General features: G+C 38.6%; 1 protein-coding gene across 1 annotated transcript in view; it reads right to left on the bottom strand.

Moving 5' to 3' along the window:
- Window positions 1–13,638, bottom strand: part of PKHD1 (PKHD1 ciliary IPT domain containing fibrocystin/polyductin) — a 440,412-nt gene that overhangs the window by 248,820 nt on the left and 177,954 nt on the right. Inside the window, exons 37-39 of the mRNA XM_058662233.1 lie at window positions 5,449–5,659; window positions 3,180–3,337; window positions 813–1,004 (exon numbers count right to left, since the gene is read on the bottom strand). Of these exons, the coding sequence (XP_058518216.1) occupies window positions 813–1,004; window positions 3,180–3,337; window positions 5,449–5,659 (561 nt within the window). The remainder of the gene's footprint in view (window positions 1–812; window positions 1,005–3,179; window positions 3,338–5,448; window positions 5,660–13,638) is intronic.

The following is a 13,638-nucleotide window of genomic DNA, read 5'->3' as shown; positions in this document are numbered from 1 at the left end:
CCATTGTTAAATACGATTATGTTTTAAAAATTGCACAATATACCAGAAACAGAAAGATGAGCAAAAATAAGTAAATTCTCTATTTAACTTCAGTCAGTCTGACAGAAATGCTAAAATGTATAGAGGCAGTAATCAAAACTCAAGGGTGTGTAACTCACCCCATATATACTACCCAGTGATGGTTCTCAAAATGAGCTCAGTGAATTACTTGCTCTGGAATCATATGGTCTACATGTATAAAATTCAGATTGGTGAGATCATTGTGGAATGGAATTTGTGAGAAGAGTGTCTATAACTGAACTTTAAGAAGCTTCCATGTGATTTCTTTGGGTTTACTGACACTTAAGAGCTGTAGACCAAAAATATAAACAATTAAGATCTCTGAATGCCACAAATTCCAATGTTTCTTTATGTAGTAGCTTCATATGAGAGAACAAAGGAAAATCATAGGTCAAGATACCCTTACCTCCCGGCGGCGTGGCCTAGCGGCTAAAGTCCTCGCCTTGAACGCCCCGGGATCCCATGTGGGCGCCGGTTCTGATCCCGGCATCTCCGCTTCCCATCCAGCTCCCTGCCTGTGGCCTGGGAAGGCAGTCAAGGACGGCCCAATGCCTTGGGACCCTGCACCCGCGTGGGAGACCCGGAGGAGGTTCCAAGTTCCCGGCATCGGATCGGTGCGCACCGCCCGTTGCGGCTCACTTGGGGAGTGAATCATCGGACGGAAGATCTTCCCCTCTGTCTCTCCTCCTCTCTGTATATCTGACTTTGTAATAAACTGAATAAATCTTAAAAAAAAAAAAAGATACCCTTACCTTTCACACTTCCCACCAGAGTGAGCGCGCTCAGATGCTTATGGAAACTTTGCCCCAGATCTCGAAACTGCACTCCCTTCAACTGGACCTGACTGGCCTCCTCTTGGAAGGACTGGATGATTACTTTGGCCCCCAGATCCCTAGACCCCAGTATCTTCTCACTCTTGGAATGCAAACAGTTCTTCAGATCACCTGCAAGACAGAATGAAGTCTAGGAAACCTAAAGCTTGTAGAACATGGTGCTAAACAAATTTCCCATCCAAAAGGCAACGTTAACACAAAGGGACAAATCATTACTTTTTGCTGTATTTAATAATCTTTTTTTATAGTTATCTTCTGTGGGTTATCAGTTAATAGATCTAGCAAATAGCAAATCATATTGCCATCATTCTATAATTTCCAGATATTCCAAAATCAATTACTTCATTTACTGTCACAATAAGGTAGACTAAAATCCACAACTCCAACCAAAATTATGCTTATTTTAATTCAAGAGATTCCCTGGAGACAATATGAAGTAAAATGACCTTCTTGTGATTGATAATTGTAGGGAAAACATTGAACCACTGAATGAAATCATAGCACATTTTAGTGTTAACTTTATTAGTTTTTTTTTTAATGGCTTGGGGACTTAACAATAATTTTGCCATAAAAATGGAAAAGTGCCCCAAAGCTCCTGCACTAATACTTCCTCCCCAACCTGCACTGCTGATACCTGAACTTAAAACATATAACTACTGTTGTTACAAAGGGTTGTGAACTCAGGATCCAGAATGATTTCTGCTGACACAAGACATTTCCAGGAGTGAACCAAACTCTTAAAATCATATCCTGAATTGATTCATATTGTCCATGTTAATGAATCAAACAAGGACCAGTAATACTAAATAATATACCATTCTCCAATAAATCTCAGAGCCCAGTCATTTGCTAACACTAAGAAAATGAATACCTTGTGTAAAAATATCCTATGTAAAAAATAGATAAGTTTTACATTTAGATAATTTAGTCTAAGTATTTGTGCCAATGAGCCATTCTGTTTTCAAATCGCAAGGTCTTACCCACTGGATTTAGCCACTTTGTCCCCATGCTTGTACCTACCATAAAACAGTGACTTATTTTGAGATTATTATAATTTTGCTTAAGGTTTATGATATCAAAATCAGAGATGATTTCAGTAGGAGCTACAAATGTTAAAAGAACTCAAATCTAAAAGCATGCCCTCACTGGCAGCATGGTTAAATGCAATGTTCCCAAAATGTGATCTAAAAAAAATGGAATTGAAAATTACCAAGAGAGTTAAATAGAAAGCAAATTTCAATTTGACAGAATTGTTCAAGTTGGTAGTCAATGGATTCTAACTCAGTATTATCTTGCTTGGTTTTTCAGAAAGATACATTTGTGAATTGATAGTGTGGGAGGAGGGGCATGAGGCCAAGGTTCCTCTCTACTCCTAATAACTCCCCTACTGCTGCATCAAACCTTTATGCTTATATGCAAACATGACTCAACTCTTTACTTGAGCCTTGCTATTTTCGACATTACTACTCCATTGCTACTCTGGTTTCCAAATTTCCACTTGTACAAAATTAAACCCATGATTGCTACTCTCCCACCCTATAACCTGCTCCTCTCCCCATCTCAGTGAATAGTGTTATCATCCATCCACAGCTCATGCCTGGAAGTCATCCTTGACATCCACACCATCCTGGACCAAAGTTGACAAATGATGTCTTCACCACATATGAAAGCCTCATAACCTACAGTCTGGGAAACCAAAATATAACCTACTAAACTAACCATCCCTGAAATAGATGTTTAATAGGCACATCAGTGTGATTCAATGCCTGCTATTCTACTAGAAGATAAATTGACTTTTTCTGTCACCTAAAATATGTGGTAGCTTCCTTGGAAAACAAACCCAAAGGTATATGGGTGTATGGAGTGGGGGTGGAGGCTTCAGATCTAGTTAATAAGAATATGCTGCCTGAGCCCATGATTCTAGATTTAAGGTTTTCATGAGAATCTTATAAAGGGCCTGGAATTAAATTCATAAAAAGTAGAATATATAAATACAATTCAACTCTCCTAACTTAATTTTTTGCAATAATTTTCCCAGGGAAATAATCAATTTATTTGTTTTGCTTTTCTCTGTCTCTTTCACAAGGCTGTCAGACTGCATGGGGAGAAGGGTAAGAAAGTGTTAGATGACAATTTATTCAGCAGATTCTGAAAACAATATAGAGATTCAAAGATTAAGGACTTACTATATTTCAAAAGAGGTCAACCAAAGTAATGCCATATGTCACCTGACAATAAGAATATGCTCTTACGTTTATTGGATTTTCCAAGATAATACTTTTGTACCTTCTGAGGCACTGGCCTCCTGGCATGAAGCAAGGAGCTTCTTCCTCTCCAGAGTTAGATTTCCTTGTATGGTAATCCTCCTGCTGAGCAGAGCCACAGTAGCCTTTAGAACAGAGTATTGTCCAGCTGCCCAATTCTCAGTGAAGCTGTAAGAATATCTGGGGAAAAAGGGAAAAGGATAAGAGGAAGGTACAAACAAGGACATTACTGCAAATCTTAGGAAGAGTAGGACCATCAATTGTGCTAATAATCTCCCTCTAGGGTTCAATTTCTTCAGAAACTTTAACACAGAAGAGTGGGTGATGGGTACAAGCATAGGAAAATTAGAAGCTATGTTGTGTTGCACTGAACACTGGCTTTTTTTTTTTTTTTTAATTTTATTTTAAATTCAGTAATTACATTGTATTATGTGACACAGTTTCATAGGTACTGGGATTCTCCCCACCCCTCCCCAAACCCTCCCACCATGGTGGATTCCTCCACCTTGTTGCATAACCACAGTTCAAGTTCAGTTGAGATTCCCCCATTGCAAGCATATACCAAACATAGAGTCCAGCATCTTATTGTCCAGTCAAGTTCAACAGCTTCTTAGGTATACTCTCTCTGGTCTGAAGACAGAGCCAGCAGAGTATCATCCCGATCAATTAAAAGCTCCAACATACCATCAGCAAAAATTTACATCATTATGGAATTAATTGACATAGTAATGAGTAACCAATATGGTAAAAGTAAATGCGATTTCTTATCCACCTTCTGTGACCACCTCATTGACATTTCAATTTTGGTTTATACACAACATATAACATTCATAACATAACTTGTTATACATAACATCATATCAAATTAAGGCAAACATGTGGTATTTAACCTTTTGGGATTGGCTCATTTCCCTTAGCATTATGGTTTCCAGTTGGGCCCATTTGGCCACAAAGAACTGCATTTTGTTTTTTTTAATAGCTGAGTAGTATTCCATGGAGTAGATGAACCATAGCTTTCTTATCCAATCCTCTGTTGATGGGCATTTTGGCTGCTTCCATGTTTTTGAAAGGGAACCCTACTCCACTGCTGGTGGGGCTGCAGGCTGGTACAGCCTCTATGGAAATCAGTATGGAGAACATTCAAACAACTCAAATACAACATACCGTATGACCCAGCAATAGCACTCCTAGGAATATATCCAGAACAATTGTTTTATGAGAAACCAACATGCACTCCTATGTTCATAGCTGAACACTGGCTTTAAAACACAAATTCTAGAGTCTACAAGAGGAATCTACTTAAGATGTTTAATTCATGGGCCCATTGCAATGGCTCATTTGGCTAATCCTCCCCTGGCTCCTGGCTCTTGGCTTCAGATTGTCAGATCATTCTCTCTCTCATTCTCTTTGTAAAACCTGTCTTTCAATAAATAAATAAATAAATAAAACGTTCTAAAAGATGTTTAATTCAGAAAAATGCTTCATGGTTTACACTTTTCTTAGAGGATCTAGCATTATTTAATATAAGAGGCCATTATTAAATGACTAATATCTTCAGCTGATACGGCACAGCAATTAAGCCATGGTCTATAACACTGACATCCCACATATCCCACTAGCTCTAGTCTGGCTGCTCCACTTTTAGTCCAGCCTCCCACATTTGCTTTTATGTTTTTTTTAAGATATATTTATTTTTATTGGAAAGACACATCAGATTATGAACAGTAGAGACAGAGATAAATATCTTGCACCTGCTGGTTTCCTCCCACAGTGACCAGAATTGCCAGAATTACGCCAGTCTGAAGTCAGAAGCCAGGAGCTTCTTCCAGGTCTCCCATTGTGGCTGCAGAGTCCCAAGGCTTTGGGCCATCCTCTACTGATTTCCTAGGCCACAAGCAGGGTATTGTATGGGAAGTGGAGCTCAAATCGGTGCCTATATGGAATCCTAGGATTTGCAAGATCAGGATTTAGCCATTCAGCCATCGTGTTGGGACCAATCCAGCTCCTTTTAAATGTACCATGGAGGCAGTGCAAGATGAACCGAGTGTTTGTGCCCCTGCCACCCAGGAGGAAGAACTAGATTCCCCAGTTCAGCCGGGCCCAATCCTGGCCATTGAGGCCATTTGGGAAGTGAATCAGCACATGAAAGATCTCTTTCTCATTGTCGCTCCCCATTTCTCAAACTTATCTTTACAAGTAAATGATTTTTTTTCTCGAAAATAAATAAATACATAAATAAATAAATATATAAATAAATAAATAGACAATGTCCCAACCTATGCATTCAGTACCTCAAGGGTGACCTAAGATGAAGTTCTGCATTGTGCACAGTTTCTACAACAACAATCTCTTCCACTGGTTTGGTGCCTTCAACACTGGTCCCACTGATAATGACAACTTCATCTCCAGGGTGCCAGTCCACAGCATCTTCCAGAGCCAATACTGTGTCTTGGGCATGAGCAGTTGCTCGAAGACGAGTAACAAGTACTTCTGGGAGCAAGCCTAAACAGTCCAGGAAAATTTTGGTTAAATTTATTTTTATTTACATATTTATTTAAGGAGAGAGAGGGAGGGAGTGAGTTACTATCTGCTGTTTCACTCCCCAAAAGCCTTCAATAGCCCCAGCTATGGCCAAAAACTCTCAATCTGCATGGAAGGCAGGAAAGCAGCTACTTGAGCCATTGCTACTGATTTCAAAGATCAGCATTACTAATGACTTCAAGGATAAGGACTCAAGCTTGAATCAGGAGCTGAACGGGAGACTGAATCAAAGTGCTCCAAAAGGAGATGTAGGCATCCTATGCAGCATTTTAACTGCCAGGTCAATGGATGGCTTCTTTGTTTAGATACATTTCTGCTAATAAGACTATAATATTATCCAGTTGAAGAATCTCATAAAAGAAGAAACCAGAAAAGCAGCTTCAGGACCAATAAGCCTGAACTTGGGAAGATTACTTTTCATTGTAGGGAGTTCCACTTGGATATTGTAACAAGGTGGCAATAGAAGAAATCCAATATAGAACAATTAAGTATTGAAAAACACAGAAATCATAGTAAGGCTAAGCCTACATTTGAACCGCAGTCTCAGAATATTCCTCCACTTTCCTCTGAGCAACATACTCATGGGTACACTTCAGTTTCTATAGTTAAAAACAAAAGGAGCAACATCTTCTACCACAGGATTTTAGGTAGATAAAATGAGGCCTCTGTGAAACAGCTAAATTGAATGCACAATAAACCTTCCATACACATTATTCTTTTTTTTCTTCCTTCCCTGCATCACATTTTAAGCACAAAATTATACCACCTTTTATCTCAAACAAGAACACAGAATTATATAATCATTGATGTTGAAATCCAGAATTAGTTTCCAATATGAAGGCTACTATCCATTTCCCAAACTAAGTACAGTGGAAAATCAAGATTACTTTACAATGGTTGCCTTAAGTTATAGTGAATGTAATTCTTTCAAACTGTAAAGCTGGGTGTATCCAGAATAGAACTGCCATGCCAAGTTAAAGAAGGGGAAACATAACAGTAGATATTTTTGTATCATACTCTGGCATATGTATCTGCTTATCCTCCTACCAGCAAATCAGTCCTTAACTCCCCCAGATTCAAGAAAGCCTCCCATCTATCTTTACTTTGGGTTTTCCAGCAAGGGTCAAAGCAAAGATTTTTTTGTTTTTTGCAAGTCATTCTCCAAAGAAATCCTTGAGAAAATACATAGCTTATCTTAAATTTCTTCCTCTTTCCTCAGAACACTTCCTTCCTCCTTTGCAATAGATCATAATTTACCTTTAGCCCACAGCAAGTTACTGTCCTCCCTTGTTGTACTAAAATAAAGTAATAATACTTGAATCTGTAACTACAGAGGCAGCCAACAATAAATCATTTTCAAATTATTTTAACGTTCCCCTTTATTTATTTGTCTGTGTGTGTCCAGGCACTTTGTACCAATAATTTTGTTTTAGGCTTAGAAAGGTCGCTGGGTTAATGATGTAATTCTTGAAGAATACTTGGACAATAATTTTATCTTAAAAAATTTACAAAGTTCAAAATTCCTAATTATAGGGCAGGTGAAAATTAAGACATAAATCATCCAAAAGAAAATAATTTTATTTCTTCTTTGTATATCTTAACCTTTAGGAACAATAAAATGTAATAAAATTTCTTCATATGCATATGCATATATCTGTGAATTACTCTGGCTTGTTCTTGAATGTCACACAGAAATATGTTTACCACAAAAATGTTTATCAAAGACAAAAATACTACCAACTCTGTGACCAAATGTTTATATAGTGAATATGAAACAAACATCTACTTGTGTGCCTAAGAACTCTAAAGCAACACATTGCAGAACCGAAAGTAGAGAAAAAATATCATTCTTATGAATATGATCAAGTTTGAATGGATGAAAAAACACATGAGAACTTAATGTGCTTTACAAACTATGAACACAAATTTATGCCCTTCAAATGTTCAAAGCTTCTAGTTCACGCCTATTAAAAAAATACCACCCATATGTTTTTGCTAAAACATCAAGCCTGATACTTCGTATGTGCCAGTCTTATACTTCCAACTATGCAAGGGAAAAAGACAGTTGAATAAGGTACCATTGCCCTAAACTGAAAATGTCAAAATTATTAAAATATTTCCCTGTGTTAGATCACTCTGCAAACAGTTTTCATTCTTCTAACTGCTGATTATATTATTTGAAAATTATTTGAAAGTCTGTGATTACATTCCACTTTCGTCCATCATTCTGCAATATCTCCTCTAGTCCTCAGTAACAAATCCCCAAATTTCATAACCCAAATCAACTGTATGGTTTGACTTCTTAACTCTCTACTCTGGGAATTGCAGACCCCTTCCCTTGTCTCAATGAATGGGATCATCACCAACTCTACCCTCCACCAATTTGTTCCTCTACTTGTGTCAGCTCCCTGTTTCAAGTATCCTTCTAATACATAGCTCATACCCTGATTCCTCCATGGAATTTCAGAAAGAATTTCTACCACAATCCCGAGAGTGCTGTTCTGTGCCTTCTTCTACATACCTTGCTATGATGCTGGATCCTTACTTGAGCAAAAACTCCATGTACATCTGGCACAGAAGCATGCCCAAATGAATCTGGGGGAGTTGGTGGGTCATTGTGATAGAAGCAATTTAACTAAGGCACAGATGGGGAACCAGGATTATAGACCCAGCATGGATTCTGCCTCCATTACAACGCTTTCCTGACCACATGGACCCAAGTCCAAACCTGAAGGAAGAACTTGAAGAACTCTTTAGACAGATTTTACACTAATAACGCAATACCACAGGCTGGGGAAATAAAAGGAAAAAGAGTTTCATTTCAGCTGGAAATTCTGGTCTCTGGGCTGAAGACTCACAACAGGAGATATTCTTCTTGCTGGCAAAATCCTGAGAAGCAAGGGGTTATGCACGTAAGTTTATTTCCTCTGGTTAGTTAATCAGTAAGCTCAGTCAGTCTGCCTGTCTGTCCCTTACTGTCTTTCCTTTTCTCCAAAGTCTGCAGTTTTCAGTCATGGGAACTCCATCCTGATAACTTCAACACCTCACAAAGACTTCACGTCCAGACACAACAGGTTAAATTTCCACTCCCTAGCCAGCTCATAATGGAACTTAAACTCCATCATGGGTGTGGGGAGGACAAATCATTGTACCATGTCCTTCCTACAACTTAACACAACTCCAGTTTGATGCCTCTTACTATAATTACCTATTTTGTCATTTACTAAACTTGATAACAAAATCCGTATTTATTTCTGTTCACCATCAAAGCACCAATACCCTTCAAAGTTGCAACATGTAACTTACGCTTCACAAATATGTTGAAGATGATAATCATGAATTAGACAGACAGGAAAAAATGCACCCAAATTCTGAAATTCAGGTAATCATAAGCGGCTGTCATGGAAAATGTCACCACATGCTGTCACACGGCACAGTACACTCCCATCTCTATGGGCTTCACAATCTAACAATAATGAAGAGCTGTACCCTGGAACCTAGAATGTGTTCAGTATTTCATGGCAGAAACCAGCAGCAATGGCAGAAATGAGGTAGTACTTACTGCCTACATAATAGAAAACAAAGTCAAGGAAGCCACAGCCAGAGGAAAAGAGCCTGGAGGATGCTTATAATTACTATAGCAGACCAACGTGCCGATGGATTCACATGTAGCATTTTGTAGGGGCATCCATAACAAGCAAATGCCAATGTTGGAAAGGGTTAGAGAATCTGTGATACCAAGGAAATGCAGGCAGTACAAAATGTGTTCCCACTGCTGAGGCATCCATGAACACCTAGGAAACCTAGGTTATATTTACACTCAGCATATATATTAGTACCAAATCATTCTTTAAATATTACAATGCATATGACTTATTTCCAAGCCTTAATAATTAATGTCATGAACAAATGACTGTTGTCATGTTTCCTTTGTAAGAACAAATGCCACAATTCCTAAAACAGTCTTAGACTCGTGATTAACATTCAACTCACAATCATTTAAATCTCTTTAAATACTGTCTTTTAGACAATCACTCATAAACTCTCATTAGATATATATCCAAGTGACTGACTGACTGGCTGGCTATCTATCTATCTATCTCCAATACATAAAAAGGAAAAAAAAACCACAAATATTTGTTGAGAAGTTAAAGGCAATGGATGCTACATAATTTTACAATGAGATAAAAATCATTTGGGAATTGAGTGTGTGTGTGTATAGTATCCGTGTGTGTTTTATTTTAATAGATTGCACAAATATGGATTTAAAATGATTCAAGGATAGGATCACATAGAAATAAAATATCAACACCAAGTTATGAAACTAGATTTACTGAAACCAGTAACAGTGCTAGGCAAGTCATGGGAGTCGCAGTGTCTGCAAATAACTGTAAATTACCTACTTAACCAATTAGCTTTGATCCTCAAAAATTATATTCATTACTTCATAATTGTAATTTAAATGCCACACAAAGCGCACTGACTTCTCTGATGAAGAAAGCATTGTACACATCTCAAATAGGAGTCATTTCTCTGCAGAACTCTTAAAGCCCAGATTAGGTGGCTCCTTCCTTTCTGTAACACAAATCAAAAAGCATATAAAATACAGTTTAAGAAGCTAAATAATTTATAAATATGCTTAAATGACAAGGAGTCAGGCTCTTAACTTGTAATTTAATACAATGTTTAACCACATTAGGCTTTCATTGTTGACCTGTTAACCAACAACTATTCATTTACTCCCACTAATGACTTGTACTCATAATTGTATTTCCTACAAATTATTACTTGGGCTTTTCAGTGCTATTCATCCCTAATTACACAGTCCCAGAGTACCATTCTCACCAAATGGGCATGAAGAGAAGGAAAATAATCTTTGTGGGTTAACACACTTTAAAATCACTAATTGTCCTGTTTCTTTATTTTGTAGCACTTAAATCTTCGTTCCAACTGAATAACAGCCAAGAGCTTTCCACAGCATTTAAGGGGAGAGGCAGAACAGAGACAGGAGAATCACTTCACTAAAATGAATCTTGAGTGCACTCAACATAAAGAAATGATATGAATCTCAGGTAATAATATGCCAGTTACCCTGACATGATTATTAGACATTTTTTTGCACGTATTGAAATGTCACACTATACCCCATAAAGAGTGCAATTACTATGTTATTTAAGAAACACACACATATGTATAAATAGCTTTTAAAAAAGACGCATTGAGGGCCCAGCCCGGTGGCCTAGTGGCTAAAGTCCTCACCTCACATAAACTGGAATCACATATGGATGCCGGTTTTAATCCCAGCAGCCTCATTTCCTATCCAGCTCCCTGATTGTGGCCTGGGAGAACAGGAAAGGATGGACCAAAGCCTTGGGACCCTACACCCGCATGGGAGTCCTGGAAGAGCTCCAGGCTCCTGGTTTCGGATGGCACAGCTCCAGCCGTTGTGGTCACTTGGGGAGTAAACCATCGGATAGATTTGCACTCTGTCTCTCCTCTTCTCTCTCTCTCTCTCCATATATGTGTGTGTGTGTGTGTATATATATATATATGTATATATATATGTGTGTGTGTGTGTGTATCTGCAATAAAAAAGAAATATTTTTAAAAGATGCATTGATTTGAAATGCAGCTATAGAGAGATGGAGCAAGAGATCCTCCATCCACTGGTTGACCACTGAAACAGTCATAAATGCCAGGGCTGGGCAAAGCCATAGTAAGTGGCCTAAAACTCCACAAGGGTCTCCCAAATGGGTACAAGGGCCCAAGTGCTTTCATTGGCTTCTCAGGAACACCAGCAGGGAACTGGATCAGAGTTGGAACAGCAGGGATTTAAACCAGTATCCCTATGAGATATCAGCATCACAGGCAGCAGTGTACTCTGCCACACTGCAATGCTGGCCCGTACACATACACACACATAGGTTTTAAATGAAACTATCTTCACATCAGAACTATTTAAAAAACTCATGAAAGAATTAGAAATATTATCCAAAGATATGGACTGTTTTTCCTGCTTATTTCTAGATACAGCTTGGCTTTATCCACAGGGGAAAAGATGTGTACACAAACACCTGGCATGCACTGAGAAGAGAAACAGAGCCCATGTCCAATACAAGTACAGTAAAAAATATGGGGAAAAATACAGACACTTGGGGCCAGTGTCATGGCACACCAGGTTAAGCTTTCACCTGTATTGCCAGCATCCCATCAGTTTAAGCCCTGGCTGTTCCACTGCTCTTCCAGCTCCCTGATAATAACCTAGAAAAGTATTAGCAGATTATCCCAGTCCTTGGACTCCTGCACCAACATGATTCAGAAGAAATTCCCAGCTCCTGGCTCCCTGTTTCAGACTGGTCAAGCTCCAGCCATTGTAGCCATTAGGGGATTGATAGCAGAGCTATCTCTCCTTCTCGGCAACTCTGCCCTTCAAATAAAAATAAATAAATGAATACTTTTTACTTGTAGAACTTTTAAAGAAACATTTATCCTATGTATATTACTAATATATATGCTATATAGGTAATATATGTATAATATGTATAATACAATATACACTGTAATATAATGTGTATAATATATGTAAAGATGTAACATGTAATGTAACATATCAAGTAACTTGAACATAGGTTATTATAAAAATTAAAAGATTAAAAAGAGAAAATAAAGGAATAGAAAAGGCTGAAGGGAGGAAAGCATTATTGTGTTCTTAGAACTGCATCTATGAAATACATATCTGTTCTATTTATATTCATATGTTAAAATGTGTAAAAATCAAACAGAACAAAGTCAAAGTAACAAGTATACCATGGTAAGTTCTATTAAAAAAATTATTTGAAAAGCAGGTTACAGAGAGTGAGACAGAAACACACAGAGATCTTCCATCCAGTTTACTCCCCAGCGGCTGCAATAGAGCTAGGCTAGGCCAACCCAGGAGGCTGGAACCCCAGTCCAGGTCTCTCACCTGGTTGCAAGGGCTCCATCCCTTGGGCTGAGCTCTGCTGCTTTTCCTGGCACTTTAAAGGGAGTTGAATCAGAAGTGGAACAACCAGGACTTGAACCTATGCTCATGTGGGATGACAATTCTGGAATCATGGGAGAAAAGTTTAACCTGATGTACCACAACACTGACCTGCCCCATTTTTGTCAAAAATTTATTTATTTATTTGAAATGCAGTTAGAGAAGACAGAGAGAGAGAGAGAAAGAGAAAGCATGTTTTATCTACTTGTTCATTAACCAAAGGCCACAATGGTTACAACTGAGCCAAGCCAATATCCAGGTCTCCTAAAACCCAAGTACTTGAACCTTCTTCCTCTGCCTCTACTGCAAGATACTCTGTCTGTGAACTAACAGGGACATAGATCTGAAGCAGAACTGCTGGGATTTTACATGGTACACTGATGCGGGATACTGACATTGCAACAGTGCCTATAGCATCTTCCCCAAAGCTGAGTTCTAACGGTGAGGGAACTCAGGTGAACAGGCATGGAGTACCGCACTCACAGCAAGAAAAGAGTTAGCAAAGCACCTCAGAAAAGCAGATTCATCCTTGCGTTGAACCAACGTACACAAAGATGGAATAGAGGAAACTTTCATGTACCATTTCCCTCTGTCCATGACAATCACTTGTTGTGATGTCTGCCTTGGATGAGGACAAAATTTGGCAGGGCATTCTAGAGGAGCCCAGCTGTGTGTGCTATGAACCTTCTGCACCACTCCAGGTTCATCACAGTCCTGACGGAGAATCAGGTGCCTGCAGCAGGGAAAAGGTATCTTCTGACAATTCTCTCCATCTGCTGAACTTCTCTCTGCATCCAGAGCTGATCAACATTTCTACACCATGAGGTATAGATGGAGTCTATCATTTTTTAGGAACATGTGCTGAGACCAATGTCAACCAAAAGTATTTCAGTGATAAAACAAGTTATATCTTGGTTGA

This window comes from Ochotona princeps, chromosome 1 (genome assembly GCF_030435755.1).
Source record: "Ochotona princeps isolate mOchPri1 chromosome 1, mOchPri1.hap1, whole genome shotgun sequence".
Lineage (NCBI taxonomy): Eukaryota > Metazoa > Chordata > Mammalia > Lagomorpha > Ochotonidae > Ochotona > Ochotona princeps.
This window is presented reverse-complemented; position numbering and strand designations above follow the sequence as displayed.